General features: G+C 40.4%; 1 protein-coding gene across 3 annotated transcripts in view; it reads right to left on the bottom strand.

Annotated features, from left to right (window-relative positions):
* Positions 1–12,909: 12,909 nt before the first annotated feature.
* LOC136875820 (zinc finger protein OZF-like) overlaps positions 12,910–22,271 on the bottom strand; it is an 80,764-nt gene continuing 71,402 nt past the window's right edge. For all 3 annotated transcript variants that reach the window (XM_068228183.1, XM_067149441.2, XM_068228182.1), the window contains exon 5: positions 12,910–16,227. In XM_068228183.1, the coding sequence (XP_068084284.1) occupies positions 15,294–16,227 (934 nt within the window). In that variant the 3' untranslated portion in view covers positions 12,910–15,293. The remainder of the gene's footprint in view (positions 16,228–22,271) is intronic.

The following is a 22,271-nucleotide window of genomic DNA, read 5'->3' as shown; positions in this document are numbered from 1 at the left end:
GTCTGAGAACTTATTTCCTTTGGATCCTAACTTATTTCAACGAACATTGAACTCAATTCACAGGGCACGAAATCTTCATCAGACTCAAGTAAATTGATCTCAGTGCTCGCATCTAGGAGAATTGTACAGTAATGCATGTAAGTTAACATAAAAAACAAACCAAAACTCCTGGGCACTACAGCCCTTGAAGGGCCTTGGCCTACCAAGCGACCACTGCTCAGCCCGAAGGTCTGCAGATTACGAGGTGCCGTGTGGTCAGCACGACGAATCCTCTCGGCCGTTATTCTTGGCTTTCTGGACCGGGGCCTCTATCTCACCGTCAGATAGCTCCTCAATTCTAATCATGTAGGGTGATTGGACCTCGAACCAGCCCGCAGGTGCAGGTAAAAGTCCCTGACCCGGCCGGGAATCGAACCCGGGGCTTCCGGGTAAGAGGCAGGCACGCTACCCCTACACCACGGAGCCGGTAAGTAAGTTAACATAACCTGTGAATAATATTATAATTATTGCATAAAATAAGCTATGGTTTATAATAATTGTACCGGGAGGTACACCCCAACGCCGCGCATTTAAATCTTGCGCCCAAAAAAGAACTCCTTTACTGGAGAAACCGTGAAGTTGAATCTGGACCAACTTATAAATTTACTCAGAATATGTCACTACTGAAATTTAACGTAATTTTGTTATTGTGAAGTTCCCTGTACTGTGTGATTTCTACTTGTTTTGTTTGCCATTCATCAAGATGTTTGGACAGTCTGCCATAGATGTCACTGCTAAAAAACTATGATCATGCACCCTGGTGTGAAGTGAAAGAACTTTTGATTTAGATAAGTTTTGTATTCATAAGTTTTTATTGATTTGTTTTTGGGTTGGCAATATGTAGTTAATTTTCCGCCTATCATAGGCTTGTTCCTCGGTTCTGAGTGCCACTTTTGAATTTAACCAATAACATCCTGTGGGTGTGTCTTGATTATTTGTGAAAGGTCTCGAAATTTCCCCGAGGGTTTATAAACTGCGGATTTTCACGTCTCTTGGCCACTTGACCGTGTCAGGAGGCGGGAGGCGCCTCTTTCTTCAGGCAGCAGTTCTTCAGCAAGGTAATGGCCATCTAACATCTTACTATTTTGCTAGCTCCGCAGTTTAACCCGAGGGAAAGTTTCGAAACTTTAACTATGTAACCAACTTCTCTAAAATATAAATCTCCTTTCGCTTCACGTAAATTAACTGTCAATCGGGGATAAAGAGTGATGTACCTTCTCCAGCTCCCCTTCATCTTGGTTTGAGGTGACTCCATTCTGTAGTGTGGTAAATTACCTTCTTATTCGAGTCACCTCCATAGCCTCTGTTTCATCGGCCTAGTGCCCCTGAGGTTTTAAGAATGCAGATTTAGGAGTGCAAGTCCTCGCCTCCATTCAGTTTGCGTTTCAGGGCCATTTACTTAACCTGTTCTTTTCGGCAACGGCCCAATAGGTTGGGTACTAGATACCTCTGTTTTGAATTTGTAAGTTGTGCCTTGATGGCGAGTGATTGTAAGCTGCTGATATCGCCTAAAATAGGCTTGGAAAACTGAAAGCAGGTCAGCTCTTTTCTAGTGTTGTAGAAGTGCCTCTGGGAGGCTTGATATCGTGTGTTGGGAGCGAGCGCTCCATGTATTTAGGCATTTCTGCCCTTGTGTAAATTTGTACTCTTTGTAAGTTTGAGCGGAGAACTCTAAAATTGCAAAACTAGGGGCTTGTAGCCCAAGAAAGTTAAAGTTCTGTAATCTTGGATTTTTCTATTATTGTCATTGTTATCTCACTAAGTGAGCATTTGTTAACTTGTTGCTTTCCCAAAAATATAACCTTCCATTTCAGTTTAAATTCTTCCTTGACATGGTATTTAGACCCATTCACCCCGATATCTTCTTTCACCTCCGGGTTCCACGGGTAACCCCGTAACAATAATAATTAAACAAATTGATTACATGTAAATAAAATGCATGTGAACTGAAAATTGCTAATGGATCTGATATCGCCAGTTGTGTCCTAATAACACAAACCTGCCATCACAGACAGGAATTGTATCACATACGCAGTATTTAAACGTGCATTGAATATTACCCTAAGAACTCTGTGCGCTACTGCTGCACAATAAAACATTGTATTCCTGAATCTTCATTCAGGAGAGCAGCGATGTGTCTTTTCTCTGCCATTTCACTTGAACTGGTTGTATTAAATTCGCATCAAGTGTTAGAGCTTAAAGCACAGGAACTTCCTTTACTCTGAAGACTTTAGCTTTCCCAGTGTGCACTTAGGCCACTTGTACTATCAGCGTCTCAATTCCCGAGGGTTTTAGCACTCCTTCAGTTGAATAAGAATGTTTTTGATCTCCGTGGAGTTGCGAAGACCAAGTTCTTGCTGTAATGACATACAATGAAGGAGGCTTTGAGAAATGATTAACTAAATGTGGAGCAATGTTTGTAGATGTGACAGCTGCATACAATACTGTCTATAGGGAAGTTGTCGTGTATACATTCTTCAAGCTGGTGGGATGTAACTTGCTCTCCTTGCAGTACTGCATAATAAGAGCAACAAGATAAAATTCTAAACATTCATTTACCTGAAGAGTCGGAGCTATGTCTACTGATTTAACCTCTAGAGTACAAGAATATATAACACCATCTCCAAAAAGTTCGCTTATACTGACGATCTGCCATTAGTTACTCAAAGTGAGTAGTATAATGGGAGAGTTCGGCCGCCTCCTCCCGCGGGGAATTTGAATTCTGGCGGGAAATTAGAATTTTGGCGCGAGATTTGAATTTGTAAACAAAGCCACGTGCTTTTTGACAGCTGTCATCGACAACAACGCATCGCTAACCTCACTGCTGCCATCTTGACGGGCCTAAACCTCAGTAGTGCCAACGTAACCTAACTAGCGTGAGGTAAACAAAGCCACGTGCTTTTTTGACAGCCACGTGCTTTTTGACAGACAACAACGCATCGCTAAACTCACTGTTGCCTTCTTGACGGGCCTAAACCTCAGTGGTATGAAACTTAACCTAACTAGCGCGAGGTAAACAAAGCCACGTGTTTTTTGACAGCCACGTGCTTTTTGACAGACAACAACGCATCGCTAACCTCAGTACTGCCATCTTGACGGGCCTAAACCTTAGTGGTGCCAACTTAACCTAACTAGAACAAGATCTGCTCTTGACAAATGTGCATTAAAGGTAGAAAACGATAAGGTATTCCTTCTTCTTCCCACTTCAAACCTAAATTGTTTTCAATCCACTGAGTCTGCTTTTTATCTTCATCTGTTTGCAAACAGTAAGGGAACGGTGGACTAAATACTAAACTAACAAGTTTTGGAGCCCACAACACACTGCAATCTAACACAGCCACCTCTTTAAACACAAATTTGTTTCCGTTTACTTTAAAGCCTTGCACATCAACTATTAATGTTTTCGTCATGTTTGCACTCCACACTCTATCACTGTTTCTCGAAGACTAAAGCTTTTAGTCAACGAACGGGTTTAAACATGCACAATGACGTCATTACTGCAGCACGTGCTTACTCTAGCTTTCCCGATGCGTGATTAAACTTGTTCGAATTTACCGCCACCACATTTCAACTAAAGAGTGCAGCATCGAGGTAAGCTATGTAAGATGGCGGTAGCTAAAGATGGTAGCACTGTTCTCTCTAGATTAAAGATGGCTGCTTGTCATAAAGGTTTTTTCAAATTATCCGCCACCTCATTTGAACTAAAGAGTGCAGCACTGAGGTTTGCGATGCAAGATGGCGGGTGACAGCTTGTCAAATAGATTTTTTTCAAAGGTAAGTAGCTAAAGAGGGCAAAACTAAGGTTAGCAATGCAAGATGGTGGATGACAGCTGTGACGTAAAAAATTACCCGCAAGATAGCACCACGATGCTCTTTTCATTAAAGATGGCAGCTTTTCAAATAGAATTTTTCAAATTAACCGCCTCAAAGGTAAGTAGCTAAAGAGGGCAGCACTGTTCTCTCTGGATTAAAGATGGCTGCTTGTCGAAAATAATTTTTCAAATTATCCGCCACCACAAAGAGGGCAGCACGGTGCTCTCTTGATTAAAGATGGTGGATGACAGCTGAAGAGCACATAGAATTTGTTTCCAAACAAGAGCACGTGGAATTTACCGCCACCATATTTCAAACTAAAGAGGGCAGCACTATGCTCTGTTGATTGAAGATGGCGGATGGTAGCTGTCAAAAAAGCACGTGAGTTTGCTTCCAAACAAGAGCGCGTGAAATTTTTCAATTTGCCGCCACCACATTTCAAAGGTATCTAGCTAAAGATGGCAGCACGGTGCTCTCTTGATTAAAGATGGCGGATGATAGCTAACAGAACTTTTCAAATTGCCCGCTATTACGTGCTTAAGGTAGTAGCCATAAAGTGGGCAGCACGGTGTTCTATGGATTAAAGATGGCGGATGACAGCTGACGAAATTGCCCGCATGATAGCAGCACGGTGCACTGTTGATTGAAGATGGCGGATGACAGCTGTCAAAAAAGCACATGGCTTTGTTTCCAAACAAGAGCACGTGGAATTTGCCGCCACCACATTTCAAAGTTATCTAGCTAAAGATGGCAGCACTGTGCTCTGTTGATTAAAGATGGCGGATGACGGCTGTCAAAAAAAGCGCATGAGTTTGTTTCCAAACAAGAGCATGTAGAATTTGCCGCCACCACATAGAGGGCAGCACGGTGCTCTCTTGATTAAAGATGGCTGCTGTCATGTGGAATTGCCTGCCACCACAGGTATCTAGCTAAAGAGGGCAGCACGGTGCTCTCTAGATTAAAGATGGCTGCTGTCAAAAAGCATTTTTCAAATTATCCGCCACCACATTTCAAAGGTAAGTAGCTAAAGAGGGCAGCACTGTGCTCTATAGATTAAAGATGGCGGATGTCAGCTGCACGTGGCTTTGTTTACCTCGCGCTAGTTAGGTTAAGTTGGTCGCACTAAGGTTTAGACCCGTCAAGATGGCAGTACTGAGGTTAGCGATGCGTTGTTGTCTGTCAAAAAGCACGTGGCTTTGTTTACCTCGCGCTAGTTAGGTTATGTTGGTACCACTGAGGTTTAGGCCCGTCAAGATGGCAGTACTGAGGTTAGCGATGCGTTGTTGTCTGTCAAAAAACACGTGGCGCTGTTTACCTCGCGCTAGTTAGGTTAAGTTGGTACCACTAAGGTTTAGGCCCGTCAAGATGGCAGTACTGAGGTTAGCGATGCGTTGTTGTCTGTCAAAAAGCACGTGGGTTTGTTTACCTCGCGCTAGTTAGGTTATGTTGGTACCACTGAAGTTTAGGCCCGTCAAGATGGCAGCAGTGGGGTTAGCGATGCGTTGTTGTCGGTCAAAAAGCACGTGGCTGTCAAAAAAGCACGTGGCTTTGTTTACCTCACGCTAGTTAGATTAAGTTGGCACTACTGAGGTTTAGGCCCGTCAAGATGGCAGCAGTGAGGTTAGCGATGCGTTGTTGTCGATGACAGCTGTCAAAAAGCACGTGGCTTTGTTTACAAATTCAAATCTCGCGCCAAAATTCAAATTTCCCGTTTAGAAAGTGGTGCTCAACACCAATTACCATCTACACAAAACATTCATATACCAAATTTAATTGCTCATTCAATTGAATTTCTCAGCCTCATGACACCAATCCCCAATAGCTTGAAATAAATATTGACAGGTTGACGTATTCCAACAAGAATCTCCCTAAAGGCGCTGCTATATAAATTTGCAGGTTCCACATCCAAACTACGTACTGCATCTTACTGGGACGTTAAGAAATAGATGAAGTGGGTCGAGAAGGCACTTCTTATTCCTGTCCTTTTCTTACCTGGCTAGTCAGCGATGACTTGATCGCATTAACTAAAATTCAACTTATAGATCTAATAGGACAGGAATCGCGATTGGTTGAGTGAATGAGGATAAGATTTTTACAAACTATTTTTAATGTTCGATAACGTAAGTATCGGCCAAAAGTAGCATTCATAGACTAATGAATGTATATGCATAAAACACAACTTCACGTCAGTGGCCAAGAAGTGGCAACTCAATGAAATAATTTCGTCGGAAGCCGTGTGAAAATTAACGTAAAGTATAAGTACACTTCAATGAAAAGTATGAAGAGATTCACTTCTGAAATCGTTGTAAAAACGTCCTGATTCACGAGATTAGGAACAGAAATTCTTCGCACATAAAGAAATTAAATTTAACCTTACTCCCTTAAATTGGGGATACAAATATACATGAACACAAATACAGGACTATGATTTTCCTCCAAAGCACTGAAGTTAAGATGAGACTTCGCTCATTTTCACTGATGAGTCTTGAACTCAGAACTCTACCTAACATACGTGCTATCCCTCTTTCAGATGACAACATAGAACAAAAGTAACACGATGCACTGCACGTGAAATACACTCATCTCGCGGGCTTAATGAAACAGATCTTTCTCCGTCGTAAGAACAACGACCTTCCTTGGGGTAGTCGTCGGTCCCTCGGGTAGAAAGAAAAATTACATCATCTGACGTTCCGCTACACGCAGCTGCTGGCCTCTCATCCTTTCCACTGAGCTGTCAGTCAGGGAAAAATTCATCCCTTCAGAGCCTGGGTATCTTGCAGGCGCTCACGGCCTTCATTACTTGTTATATGAGAGTCGCTTATATGTCAGACCCCATTTCAGGTCATTCACATCCCTTATATAACTCTCCCCAGTTCAAGCCACTTGCACAGTCATGAGAAACGATCCTCCTTAATACAACGTTCAGGATACATGACCGTCAGCCCCTGCTGCATCTGTGAAGAAACTTATAGCGTGCAACTATGTCCTTAGATTTTCTGGTCTCTCACTCGACGTTACAAGGCATCTATGCTCTTCATATTTGAAAGATCCTAGCTCCGCAAAACTGCCATACAATATAACCCAAAGTAATAACATAACATTACTGACACTAAATCAAACCTAACTCCCTTATTACCGAATAAACAAGAGATACCGAGCCACTACACTTACTATACATGCTAAATTCCTATGTAAATATACGATTGCCGGAAAAGCTTATTAAGTAATTATTTATAAGCAAAATATATGCAAAGCTAACTGTCCCTATCTCATGATAATGACTTCACGGCTCCCCCATGCCGGACTCAGCCCAACATCAATCTATCGACGTCCTGGGTCGATTGTCATCGGTTCAGCTCCTGGAGTTGATTCATCGTGTTGCCGACTACTTGACTAATGATTGTTGGGAGGACTCGTGCTATTGGCAGCGCTTGTCGTAGCTTCCACGCCGTCCTGACTGCCATGGACATTCAATTAGACGTCTGCCAACCACTCCTATATCCCTATTGATTCGTTACGGCTGAAACTACTGCCTAACTCACTCCAAAAATTATTTGGAAAATTCCTAGTGCTCAACCGCACACGAACTATGAGCTGAAGTATGTATTCGTTAGTGCTGAATGTATCGCCTAAACCGTTTTCATAACTTAATTTGCCCGAGGTGAGTCCACTGGACACTGTTATGAAACACGGCTTTTACTACGCTTCATATCCATTTAATACAAATTTGTGTATCACTACACTGTATTGAAATACATTCTGAAACAATCTGTGCATATTTGAAAAATTCTAGCAGGTAACAGCTTACAAGAAAATATGTACTAAAAGTTACAGACAGTACATGAAATTACTCATCCTACAGTGCCACATACAGTACCTACTTAGACCCGTTTGCATATCAAGCATTTTCTTGCACAAGCAGACTGTTCCGAACATACATTTTTCGTACACTGGTCACATACTTCTCTTTGTATTCGACCTTTTTTAGCAACGCATAAGTAGCACCTCTTTTTCTTGGCGATTCTGCTGGTGAAGATGTCGACGAAGTTTCAGCTGGATCTCGCACAGTAGCTTGAACAGCTGCCAACGTTGCTCTTTGCAAACAAATTCTTGGCCTTCGATTTATATTTACTTCAATAAGACCTTCTACTAAGTCGATCAAAAATAACCTTCTCCTTGTCTTCGTTATGGATTTCTTCCACTCCGGGTTTAGAATTAGCCACACTACGTAGAAAGCCACACCACAAACCTCAATCAGATTCATAAAGAATGCTACAGGCCAGTGGTTTGTCTTTCTTTTGCAAGAAGAAGCATGGACCATCTTGTCCAGAGTATCTACACCAGTATTCATGTCATTGTAATATACAATAATAACAGACTTCCTTTGCTCTTCAACAAATATATAATTTGTGTGGTGCATATTACTATGAAGAATTACTGCTTTATGTTTTGCAGGCACAAGAGTGAAATCCGTTGTGAAACCAAACAGGGATGACTGAGGTGCTCGTCTTGTATTAGGCTGAAATTCAGAAGGAATAAATGTCTTGTTTTTTCCTAACAGTGCCTATTATTGTAAGACCAGTGTTGAGCAAATTCTTTCCAAGTTCCAGACTTGTCACGAAGTTATCACACGTAACATTTCTATTAGTGTGATTGTATGGCTCAGTGAGATTTTGAACAACTGTCGAACCTAGGTTTGTGGCAACAGTACTACCTTCCTTCCACAGGTATGGAGGACCTTTCAAAGGGTAGAAGGTTTGTGAGTCTGAGACCCAAAAACTTTTCATTCCAGATTTATCAGGATTAGATACCATATACTGCCGAAAGGGGCAACGTCCTCTAAATGGTACTAATTGTTCATCTACTGTGATATTAGTACCTGGAAGGTAATGTCTGGTGAGATTTTTTTCAGACAGCTTCCCAGACGTCTCGAATCGATGCCAGCTTGTCTTTTTCACGACGAGCACTTCTGGATGATTTGCCATCAAATCGCAGAAAAACTAGCAGCTCCTTGAATTTTTCTCTGCTCATGGTAGCACGGAAAATAGGAGGGTCGTATTTGGAGCTACACAGTCTCACGATTAGATTTCAGGTGGCCTGCTGTTATGAGGAGTCCAATGAAAGCATTAATTTCACTGCGTCACACATTCTCCAAGACACATTTTTATTCTTCAGGCTGTAGACACTCTCAGCTTCCTGGTTAGTGAATTTTACTATGTCCGTTTGAATGGTCGTTGTAATGAAGAGTTCAAAACTGTCCCTCGGACTGTCTATTGTTTTGTGTGGTGGAAGAACAAACTTATGTGTTGGTGTCTTTATTTTATTAGAAGCTCTCGTCTTTGACGTAGAAGGTGGACATTTTTGCCATTCAAATTGGTTTCTACCTCTGTAGTATCACCCTAGGAAGTCACATCTTCAGTTTCACTTCCACTTGCAACATCACTGTGTTCACTGGCAGTGTTAGTACGATCCTCTTCATCGTCACTGTCTGATAACAGGGCAAAACTTCGTTTCTTTCTACTACTTCTGACTGCATTATTTCCTTGTCAATAAGTGTAGACATTGTAGAACATCACAAACAAAACCGTGGACTGTGCATATGTAATTTATATAAACACAACAGTTAGTATATGAATTTGACCCATTATTGGCACTTTGTGTAATACACTGACTGACAGAGCAAATGCAACATCAAGAAGGAGTGGTCAGAACTTTATGCCAATTGCAGGGTAGACTGACGTCACTGAGGTATGCTCATGATGTGAAATGCGTCGCTGTGCTGCGCACGTAGCGAACGATAAATGGGACACGGCGTTGGCGAATGGCCCACTTCGTACCGTGATTTCTCAGCCGACAGTCATTGTAGAACGTGTTGTCGTGTGCCACAGACGTGTATAGCTAAGAATGCCAGGCCGCCGTCAACGGAGGCATTTCCAGCAGACAGACGACTTTACGAGGGGTATGGTGTTCGGGCTGAGAAGGGCAGGTTGGTCGCTTCGTCAAATCGCAGCCGATACCCATAGGGATGTGTCCATGGTGCAGCGCCTGTGACGAAGATGGTTGGCGCAGGGACATGTGGCACGTGCGAGGGGTCCAGGCGCAGCCCGAGTGACGTCAGCACGCGAGGATCGGCGCATCCGCCGCCAAGCGGTGGCAGCCCCGCACGCCACGTCAACCGCTATTCTTCAGCATGTGCAAGACACCCTGCCTGTTCCAATATCCACCAGAACAATTTCCCGTCGATTGGTTCAAGGAGGCCTGCACTCCCGGCGTCCGCTCAGAAGACTACCATTGACTCCACAGCATAGACGTGCACGCCTGGCATGGTGCCGGGCTAGAGCGACTTGGATGAGGGAATGGTGGGACGTCGTGTTCTCTGATGAGTCACGCTTCTGTTCTGTCAATGATAGTCACCGCAGACGAGTGTGGCGTCGGCGTGGAGAAAGGTCAAATCCGGCAGTAACTGTGGAGCGCCCTACCGCTAGACAACGCGGCATCATGGTTTGGGGCGCTATTGCGTATGATTCCACGTCACCTCTAGTGCGTATTCAAGGCACGTTAAATGCCCACCGCTACGTGCAGCATGTGATGCGGCCGGTGGCACTCCCGTACCTTCAAGGTTTGCCCATTGCTCTGTTTCAGCAGGATAATGCCCGCCCACACACTGCTCGCATCTTCCAACAGACTCTACGAGGTGTACAGATGCTTCCGTGGCCAGCGTACTCTCCGGATCTCTCACCAATCGAACACGTGTGGGATCTCATTGGACGCCGTTTGCAAACTCTGCCCCAGCCTCGTACGGACGACCAACTGTGGCAAATGGTTGACAGAGAATGGAGAACCATCCCTCAGGACACCATCCGCACTCTTATTGACTCTGTACCTCGACGTGTTTCTGCGTGCATCGCCGCTCGCGGTGGTCCTACATCCTACTGAGTTGATGCCGTGCGCATTGTGCAACCTGCATATCGGTTTGAAATAAACATCAATTATTCGTCCGTGCCGTCTCTGTTTTTTCCCCAACTTTCATCCCTTTCGAACCACTCCTCCTTGGTGTTGCATTGTCACTGTCAGTCAGTGTATAACAAGCATGTCTACCAACAGTTGTAAAATAAAAAGGTAACTGTCATCTGAGAGCTTAGAGTCCAAGAGACTCACGTCAGGTGTTAAAGTTATGAAGTTACCTTTCAACAAATAAATAAAGAACCATTGTTTGTGAATCCACAAGGAAACATTATTGATAACATATTTCAATTGTTGAAGAATACTTAGGATAATTCATGAAATAGAATTGTCGTGAGTCCAATCGACTCACGTTAGGCTTTCCAGGGTTAATGCTCAACCGCCCAAGAACTATGAGCTGGTCTATAAATTGCTCCCTTTCAATATTAGGTACTAGAAAATAAGCACGACACAGCCTCCTACACAGTTAACTTCCCTAATGAGCAAGCCTGAACACATGAATGTTTGTCTTTGTGTATAATGCAAATTCACACCGCAACCTCGTGCGTGGCTGACATACACACTGGGCGAGACTGAAACAACAAGAAAATCTTACTTCACTTACCACGCGCTATTTATTGATTCAGATAGAAACGCCATGCCAGAGAAACCACCGAGATACACACTTGACTCCTTTGTGCAGAGAAGAGTTTCGTTCCCACGCTACTTGTATAATGGAAGGCAATGATTATTAATACCAGAAATCGAGTCTTAGCACTCAGAAAAATATGACCAGTTTTTCTGTAGTCTCCATTTACGTGGATTTGAACCATGAGTTAAGATATTCTCCTCCTTTTATTACTTGCCAGACATGCATTCTACCACCTTACTTCTTATCAGGGTGGCACCTGTAGTTGCCCTAACAGCATTTGAGTCGCTCTCTCATCTCCAATACCAATTGAAATGGTCCATTATTGGACATTATAAATTTTCCAGCTAACTCACTCTTGGTTGCCAGTGTTTCGCTCTCGTGTGCTAGGCGGGGCTCATCAGTTGGTACCTAGCACACCTACCAAGATGCTGGCTAGTGCATACCGTAGAGGCCAGTGTAGGCTACTTGGAGCCACTGGCAGTGCCAATGCACTATGAGAGACTTTGTCCCTTTACCACAGTATGCACTAACCAGAATCCTGGTAGGTGTGCTGGATACCAACTGATGAGCCCAACCTAGCACACGAGGACGAAATGCTGGCAACCAGGATTGAGTTAGCTGGAAAATTTACAATGTCCAATAACGGACCATTTAAATTGGTATTATAAATTTATTCATTTAGGACAAATATTTCAGATTCCTAGGGGAATCAACATCTATATCATCTGATAGCCAAGCAGGCATCAATTTTTGGTAAAGAAACAAAGTCCCTCATAGTGTATTGGCACTGCCGGTGGCTCCAAGTAGCCTACACAGTGGCCTCCACGGTATGCACTAGCAAGCTTCTTAGTAGGTGTGCTAGGGACCAACTGATGAGCCCAACCTAGCACACGAGGGCAAAAGGCTGGCAACCAGAATTGAGTTAGCTGGAAAATTTATAAGGTCCAATAATGGACCATTTAAACTGGTATTATAAATTTACACATTTGTGACAAATATTTCACATTCCCTATGGGAATCAACATCCATATCACCGCCCTTTACAGGAGAGTTTCTTGAATGCTCTCATAGCGGGCCACGCTCGGTGAAGGTTTGTTCTGCCTCTTCATGCGACATGCCCTTTCTGAATTACTCACTGATTCCACATTTCTGATGCATTAAATATTTATTTTCTCTTGCCATGAACAGTACATCAACTTAGGGTGTGGTGTAATCCTTGTATTGCTTTTCAGTCTCGCTGAGCAGCCCTTGTATGCATCTATAATCTATCTTCAGTGATTTTGACTTGATGCAGATAAAATAAAAAATAAAAGAATGAGGAATCAAACTTATCTTGAACTACACCTACACTGGTGCTTTAAGAGGGTTACAACTAAACTGAGATAAGATTTTATTTGTAGGAAATAAAAAAGGGATGAAAATAAGGAAACCATTAATTACATAATTTAAATTGGTATCATTAGTTTCTTAGGAAATCACATAAACTAGAAAACAAAGGTACTTCTCATTAAAGGCCTCTAAGAAGTCAAAGAGATAATTAACCCCTTCAGTGGCACGCCCGAGAAATTCTCGGGTGGCGCACGCCTGCCCATAACGTCACCGCCCGAGAAATTCTCGTTTAGCTGCAGTGTTCATTTCGAAATCGCCCAATAATTTCTCAGGTACTCTAATCGTTTGGGAAAATGTTTTCAAGTATTCTCAACAGATGGCGGAAGGATTTCCAGCTGTATTCACATAGCGCCTGGCTTAAAATATGCCTTATCTTCTCTACTTTACATATACAACCTCTGGCCAGCTGACGAGGTAAACAGAAATGACGAGCGCGAAACGGAAGAGAAGTTTGTCTGAAGACAAAATAAGGAACTACATCAAAGATGAATCACTAAGTGACATTAGTATTTCTGATAGTAGCTATAATGATTCTATTGATTCTCCAGATGATGACCTTAGTAATTCTAGTGAAAGTGAAGAAGATATTACATCAGACGCTAAGGTGATGGTAGATGTTGAATATACATTCGTTTGGAAAAAGTGTAAGCCTGGGGATAGTGTGTGAACTAATTTTATTCAATTTATGGGAAATCCTGGTGTGAGGCTTAGCTTATTACCAGAGGTGAGTGCGATTGACTGTTCTGAACTGATTCTAACAGATGAAGTTGTAAATTTGACAGTGACCGAAAAACATTCGTTGGCCCTATGCTAAAAGTGCATTGAAAACCTTGTAAATAAATCTCCGCATGGAAGGGTACAGTTTTGGAAAAAAGCAGCTCTTACAAAATTTGGCAATTTATTGCGTTAGTATTGCTGATGGGAATAATACAAAAGCCTGAAATAAAAATGCATTGCTCACAGGACAGTATAGGCCCTACTCAAAACACCAATATTTTATGAAACTATATCACAGGCCTACTCTAAGAAGTGTAAATAGAGTGTAAAGTAAGTTTTTATTAACCTTGAATAATATATGAATGTGTTCCCTTAATAATTGTTACCCATTCCTTGCCTTCTAAAAATAAATAAATTCCTCCAAAAAAAACCTCACTTTTCTGGCACAGGAGGTCTGCCAAAACCCGCCACCGAAGGGGTTAAAATTGAAATTATTCTCAAAATTATTTGAAATTTCAAACAAGAGTTGTCCCAACTGTCTTTCTCCAGAAAACTAATTTCAGTCCACATACAAATGAATGTATTGTTAGAGAGTCACATTTGGACATTGAAGTAAAGTCCAGTCATAGCCACAAAAAACATTTGATAGTGGAGGAAAGATGTTTCACCCTCCAGATGTTTTTAAACCTGGATAGACCTGAGCAGAGGGTGGAGCAGGTATCTTCTTCGGATAGGAGCACAATTTTGGAAATCTTTATCATAAGGGGATTAGCAAGATAGTTCCTGGGCTTTTCTTTCACCAACAGAATAGATTAATGTATTATTGGAGTGACTCAATCATATTCTTATCAAGTAATATTCTTTTCCATCAGCAGCCTTAAGTATGAAATGTTCTTCTGAATTTATTAAGTTGTGTCAGAGTTCAAAGGAAAGGATGGAAAGTAAGAGATAACATGGAACGAAGTACTTCTCATCACTAGCTCTTAAAAGAGACATCAATGTTTGCCTGCCAGGTTCAGCAAAGAAAGACAAAAAAACCATGATTTCTCTTGCCTTCATTCATACAAAAATAACTGCTATTCAGCTCATTCCAAGGAATGAGTCTCCACAATAGTAACACAATACTTCATTGGTGAAATTTTAAACATATCAACAATATAGCATTAAGATTCTAGAGAGCATACATCATTATTCATAGAAAGTCATACTTCAATGTGATCAAAACACAGAGAGGAGGTGCCTTTTGAGATCAAGAAATCAGAACAATTCATGTAAAAATTTGAAATCATCTCAAAACTTATTATATTCAGTACTGAGAGGTGTCAATGTGAGGAGCACAGATGTTGGAGCCAAACACCAGCACTTCTTCAGTCTGCTGCTATTTCAGAGTGCTTGAGTAGGAGAGCCCCTAAGGCTCCCTTTGTTACTGTCTTGAGTATATTGCTCAGCAGGCAAACATTCAACCATTAGCTCACGCTAAGTAGGAATGCAGTTTGTACATAGTTCTGGCAGCACATAGGAATTTCCTTTAACATTTTACTGAATAATTCAAAATGGAATATCAATAAAACTCATTTTTCTACGATTCAAAACATGTAATGAACAATGTTTCCAACCTGTCAAGCCATCAACATGAAATTAAACACTGGTTGCTGTTGATGGAATTTCATTCATCTTATGCTGAAGCTCATGATTTCTCAGTTTATAACGCCATACAAATGCTCTAGGACAGATAGTACACTTAAATGGCTTTTCTGCATGTGTGAGTCATCTCATGAACATGTAGATGTATCTTCTTACGAAAGGCCTTCCCGCAAAGGTTACAAACGTGAGGTTTAACTTCAGAATGAATCAGCATATGGGTCGTAAGCTGACACTTCTGAAGGAAAGATTTACCGCACAAGTCACATTCATGAATTTTTGTTCCGAGGTGTGTCATACTATGTACCTTGAGAGCAGAGCGGGTCTTGAACCCCTTACCACATGTACTACAAGAAAATGGTCGTTTATCAGAATGGATAATTAAATGCCTCTTAAGGACAAGAGCTTTGTTAAATGATTTGCCGCAAATATTGCATATGTGTGATCTCTCACCTGTGTGTGTTAGTAAATGGCCTGCTAATGCAGAGCGCTCTGTGAAGGATCCACCACAGGTATCGCAGGTATAAGGCTTCTCACCAGTATGTGTCAGGAAGTGCTTATTTAGAGGGCTGCGCTCAGGGAAAGACTTGCCACATATTGTGCATTTGAAAGGATTGGACTTGGAATGCTTTAACAAGTGGCGCTTCATTTGATCTTTCCGGGTGAACGTCTTTTCGCAAGTTTTACAGGAGAAGGGACGATCCGCTCTATGTACAACTACATGACTTATCAAGTCAAATCTTTTGGCAAACATCTTTCCGCAAATGTAACATGAAAAGGCATTTTCTGTGGAATCAGCTAAAGTACCCGCTGACTGCTCATACGGAATTATAGATGGCTCATGTTGAATGTTGTGTGTTCTTAAATGTTCTGCTAACATTGATTCTTCTTGAAAGGTCATGTTGCAGACAAGACAGCTCCAGGGAACTCGACTGCATAACATCCCCTCCTCATTCCGATTGTTGGTCATCTGGCAAACTCCATTAAAATGAGACATCAAAACACTAGGACAAGAATATAGCTGCCGGTGTTCCCTGCAAAAGAACAAATCCATAGGAAACAAACATTTATAGAGAATGCATCATAATATTTAGAACCAAGACTACTGAGAGATAGGAGAATGTATACGACAACAAGTCGATTTCGCCATTAAACCATCTTTTCAAGTCACCATTTAAGTTCTGTTGCAGTAAAAGTAGTCTTGTAGGAGACTTGTTCAATGCAAACTACTGAGCGACTGTAATTGTGCACCATTCTGCAGACACGTTTTCAAACTGATCCAAAAAGCACAATTAAATTGACAAAGTGTGCCAGGTCTGCCATAATCCTGAACTGCGTTTTGAAAAGATTCCATATCTCATAGTTGTTTGTGTAATTGCTGGCATGCTTTCATGTCTGGAAGATACCAATTGGAAAAATGATCTGCTTACAGACATCCCTGTTTCTGCTAGCTTCACATTTAGAAGATTCATAGCAGCCTCAAATAAATGCCCAGCTCCCTGATGCTTAGAAGGGGAGCTGTGGTTAGCAAAATTATTGTCCAAAATTTCAGTAAATTAACATTATAATAATATTAAGATTTAACACACCGGATGCTAATTCAAAAATTTCTCCAATTAAATAAAATTAACAGTTTTTACTATTAGTTCTCATTTGTATAAAACATCAATGTGGGAGTCAAACAGCACTGGTTTTGAATTTCACTCTCAAAAATAAATTTACAGTTTATTCACAAGTACAACCACAAAGCCAAGATAGCAATCATTAAATTTAATCAATTACCATGAACCTTCATTTACAGCATTTGCCCAGGAGGCAGATTGCCTAGTTTTTCTTAAATGATTTCAAAAAGGTTCTATTCAGCGAACATGGTAATTTATTTCAGTCCATAATTCTTCCTATAAATTAATATTTGCCCTGATTCATCCTCGTGAATTCCACAATTATCTGTACATTATGATCTTTCTTACTTTTCAAAATTAAACAGAGTTTATTCATCTACTAATGACATTCTTCGACATATCTCCAATCACAGTTAGGTATATATTGTTTCATCTCTTACCAGTCCAAAGTTTGCAATATTTTTGTAACAGAGCTCTTCTGCTGGAAATGTAATGCAGTTTTATTTTAAATTCTATCTTTTCCACTTCTTGAATTAAGTAATCCTGTTGAGGGTCTCATTAACTAACTGTGCCAGTGTCTTTTAGGCCTTCTCTTTTACCTCTTTACCAAAACCCCTAAATACCCTCCTAACCATATCAACAGTTACAGTTTCAATCCCTTTATTTTGTGATTAAACCAATGAACCCTAGGTACTTAAAGAGATCCACATGAGGTACCTTCACCTGATCAAGACACTAATTATTAAAACTGAGAGCACTTATCCTCCTAAGGAAATATCCAATCTAAATCTTCACCCCGCTTACCATCATACCAACATCTGCTGACAATCTCATAACATTGTTCAGGTCCTTCTGCAGTTGCTCCCAATCCTATAACTTATTTAATACTCTATCAAGTATATTGCCTTATCTGTGATTCCAATCCTTTATTCACAACAATCTTAAACGCATCTCATGAAAGTTTGAAATATTGTGGCATTAGAGTACTACTGTAATGCAAAGATCACTGTATAGAAAAAAGAAGTTTAATTCCTCTTCCACAATGCAGAAAATGTCACTGCTAACAGTGTGTGGGGTGAACTATGTACCCATAATGTATACAAGTTGCAGCTAGTTTTTATGTTTAATTTTCAAAGCATATTTCCTTGTTTTACCAAGCCAATGATCAAGGGTGGACATACAAATGCAGTACTATCTAAATCGTGGGGGTCACCCGAAGTGCGGTGTCAAAAATATGCAAAAGTAACCACGCATCTGACAGACTGAGGGAAGGTCAACCAAGGATGATTCTGGGGTCAAAAGTAAAATAATCAGGAGAAATTTGGCAACAAATCACGACGTATTACGACACATCACTGATGGCAGAACATGTATTACTAATTCATTATAATTCAATACATTAACAATTCTATTTGGCCCACATATATATATATGTATATATATATATATATATATGTATATATATATATATATAATTTATATGTGAATACTAAATACAAGACATACCTGAACTGTAGGAACATGTGACTTCTCATCATTCAATATGGTGATCACATACGACTAATTGTGTTTCAACACATCCGTAGCTGACGTAGCCCTCTTCAGAAACTAAGAACTAAATTTTTGCTTGAAGCACTTGCCTTGCTGAACTAATTTCAACGTTAAAAGTTTCTCCAAAGTTTGTTCAGACAGCAAGGATCTGAACTGTGTTTTTGTCTTTGTGACTGCCAAAAATTCTTTCACATTCCACCTTGCGATGTTGAATTGATAAAATAGCAAGCATCACCTTAGAGAGTCTGTCCTATTTAAGAACACCATGAGTTGATTTCATCTGACCTACCAATGCCCACTGAAAATCAATTCTTCCTTTTGCCAGGTCTTTTTCTTTGAGCTGAAAGTTACAGAACTTGGAGTGCAGAATATCAGTTTCTTTATCCAAATGTTCCATTTGACTGGTCAGAATGTTCAGAAACTTGTTAATGAAAAATCTAAGACCGGGAAATGATGCCTTACTTATAGCAGAAATATGTGCAAGTTCTGCATTAATTAAAGCTTCATCTTTGAACAGAAATTTGAGTACCATGTAGTCACATCATAATATAATAATAATGTTACTTGTTTAACGTCCCACTAACTACTTTTTAAGGTTTTCGGAGACGCCAGTCACATCATGAAGAGAAACACTTTCTACCAGATTGAAAGATTATCCAATTTTCCCTATCATCAGATCACAATCATCCTTTTGATTTGCTGGAGTATGATAACCTACATCAAGGAGAGAGGAGGATCTTTTAATAACGCCCGGTTTCACAAACCTTGCCATCACATTCTTCAATAGTTCCTCCAAAACTGACCTCAATAAGTGGATGTGCGGTACACTTGACTGAAGAGCGACGTCTGGATTCTTAAGATATCCATAAAACTTGAGAGAAAAAGACAAAAAAGATTTATGTAAATTTGATGAAAGGAACATGAACAGTCGTTTTTCAAATGACAACGCATGGCTCTTAGTGTCATTATTTGTTTCTTTTTTTAGTGAAACTGATGACTAGGTTTACTTTTTAACTAAGGAGTGTGGTGAAATGTTATGACAATTCTTCACCTTTTCAGACAAACAAGACACATCTGCACTTAAACTCTGCTTAGGAATTTTGCAAGTCTTGAAAGTCCCCATCTGATAATCCCTGTCTAATGGAAACAAGAGAGGTCCACCTATTCAATACCATATGTTATAAGAAAAATTATAACATTTTATTACACTCTGTACCGGTTTCAATGCTGGTGTGCATCATCATCAGCCAAAAATAAGAAAAACATCATAGACAAGGCTACAATAAACAATGCATAAAGTACATACAAATTTTACAAAACTTACAAGACCTAATTAAAAACGGGATCCATAAACATTAACCTATGACTTAAACTTAAAAAATAGCACCAACTGTCTTAAAACTATTAATATACGTCCTCTTGATAAAAGTCCTGTGCGAGCAGATTAAATTTGAGGACAAAAACCAATGCTTCACTATCATAAAAGTCCAAGAGATAATTTTAATTTTGTAAGAACATATGTATAAAATGTTTTCTTGCTAAACATTCACTGAGTATTAGAGTAACAGGTGCAAGAATTAATCTGGATGATTGTGATCTGATGATAGGGAAAATTGGATAATCTTTAAGTCTGGTAGAAAGTAGAATTTCCTAATTCTTGCACCTGTTACTCTAATACTCAGTGAATGTTTAGCAAGAAAACGTTTTATACATATGTTCTTACAAAATTAAAATTATCTCTTGGACTTTTATGATAGTGAAGCATTGGTTTTCGTCCTCAAATTTAATCTGCTCGCACATGGTTTAATGTTTTTTGATTCAGAGGACTTTTATCAAGAGGACGTATTGAACCCTTGAACTTACCATTCCATCGTTGGTCGGCCACGGCTGCTATAGTAGAACAATTTAGAACTCTTAAATCTTGGGTCGTTGCGGGAATAAATTCGGTCACGATCTTAACCAAACGATGGGGTTCAGAAGAAAGCCTAACTACTTGAAATGAGGAGCAAAAATGTGCTTACTAACTTTTATTTAAACTGAAAGAGCACGATAACATCGTTAATTTAATATGCATTCTTGCCACAAAAATATAAAAAAAATTAATTATTGATTTTTGAAAAGTTCCAAACACAGTCACATTACATAACGTCACTTCGTTTCTTCCAGTGTCGAAGAGTTGCTTCGGAGAAGCTAATATGTTAGTGGACAGCGAAACTGAAAAACTGAAAAAGGGAAGACCTGAAAACCGGGCGCCTATTTCCAAACGAGAACTGAGAGTTAATCCACACGATCCGTGGAAAATCTGACTTTCAACAATTAGAACGCCTGATTTTCTCTTAATTAAGGTTATCCACCAGTCAAATACCCTTCACGGATACGGAACATCCGCCGAATGGACCCTTAATCGAACCAAACTGACTATCAGTTGCTTTGGATAGGTTGCGAAATATTATGGGAAAGCATGGTGTTCACTACAAGTTAATGGCATCATTCACAATTGAAATAAAATTCCACCATGTATTTGTCATTCATGACACCCTTAAGTGATAAGGTAATCCCGATGCTAAACGTGCATCACCCCAAACAGCTGTTCGGAAGGAACCAACAACAACATGATCCGGGAGGATCTTACGTTAAGTCGTTCTAAAGGAACAAAACTGCGAAATGCAGGAAACAAATACTAATCATGCATTTAGAAGAAATGCCAAACTCTGAAGTTAATCAAAAAGTGAAAAGTCACTTGAAAATATTATTATGGAACCGATTTTCAGGTTAGAAATGGGTTTATTATGCTTAATAAATTTACCAGTCCACGCTAAAATTTACTACAATTTTAAGGAATTCTTTCCCTTGACAACAATGCTACCAGTACAGATCTCTCTATTTACTGTCTGTCCCAACACATTACCTGTAAAGTGATTACTTACTTACTCTAACTAAGAATACGAATGAAAATACGACAAGATGAAAATAATATAAATTACTGGCTGACGAATCGAAACCGCATTCGCAACTCAAGTCTCATTCTAAAACACAGAGTGTCAATAATGCACACTATCAACGAAAAACGGACGTCAAGACGAGGAAACAATAAAGTCCGTAAAAATAAATCAACATCTCGAAGTCATACAGCTTAACACGCACGAAGAAACACAGCAAAAATATTTAATCTAGATCGGGTCGATGTCCCACACTTGGACAGCCCTCAACTCGTCTGATAGCAGTCCCGTTATCTCCACGAGAGCTTCGCATAGACCCTCTACAATAAATCAAATCGCACTGTAACCGCTACCTTCCTCCAGGCCACTTCACAAAATAAACAAAAGAAAAACATTCTAAACTGAGACTTGAGTGTGTACAGCTACCATCCCAGACCTATCGTCGGGCTCACTTGAAATCTGTACACCCTAAACCTAATCATTATGTACATGATGCCTTCCAAATCCTATCGTCGGGCTCACTTGAAATCTGTACACCCTAAACCTAATCAGTATATACATGATGCCTTCCAAATCCTATCGTCGGGCGTGACCTAGGACGTCTCATCATCAATGACTCCAAGAATAACATCTGACGTCCTAATCCTATCGTCGGGCGTCAAAGTGGGTCGTACTACGCCTCCCCTAACCTATCAGGCGAAATGCAATTCTCAAACAACTCTGATATTTAACACTAGATTTCGTCAAACAAATACGCACGACGGAACCCACGTCTCTATTATCAAATGAATGCAAGTCGAAATACAGCAAGTGTCTACCTCTCGAAAAATACAGTAAGTGTCTACATCATTATAATACGTGAACTCAAAAATAAATAGACGTGACGAACGGTTCTCCACCTCGAACACAATCTCAGCCTGTGCACTGAAGTATTAGGGAAGCAAATGAAAATTCCCAACACACGTT

This window comes from Anabrus simplex, chromosome 6 (assembly GCF_040414725.1).
Source record: "Anabrus simplex isolate iqAnaSimp1 chromosome 6, ASM4041472v1, whole genome shotgun sequence".
NCBI lineage: Eukaryota > Metazoa > Arthropoda > Insecta > Orthoptera > Tettigoniidae > Anabrus > Anabrus simplex.
Note: the sequence above shows the minus strand (reverse complement) of the source record. Positions and strands in the feature narration are given on the sequence as shown.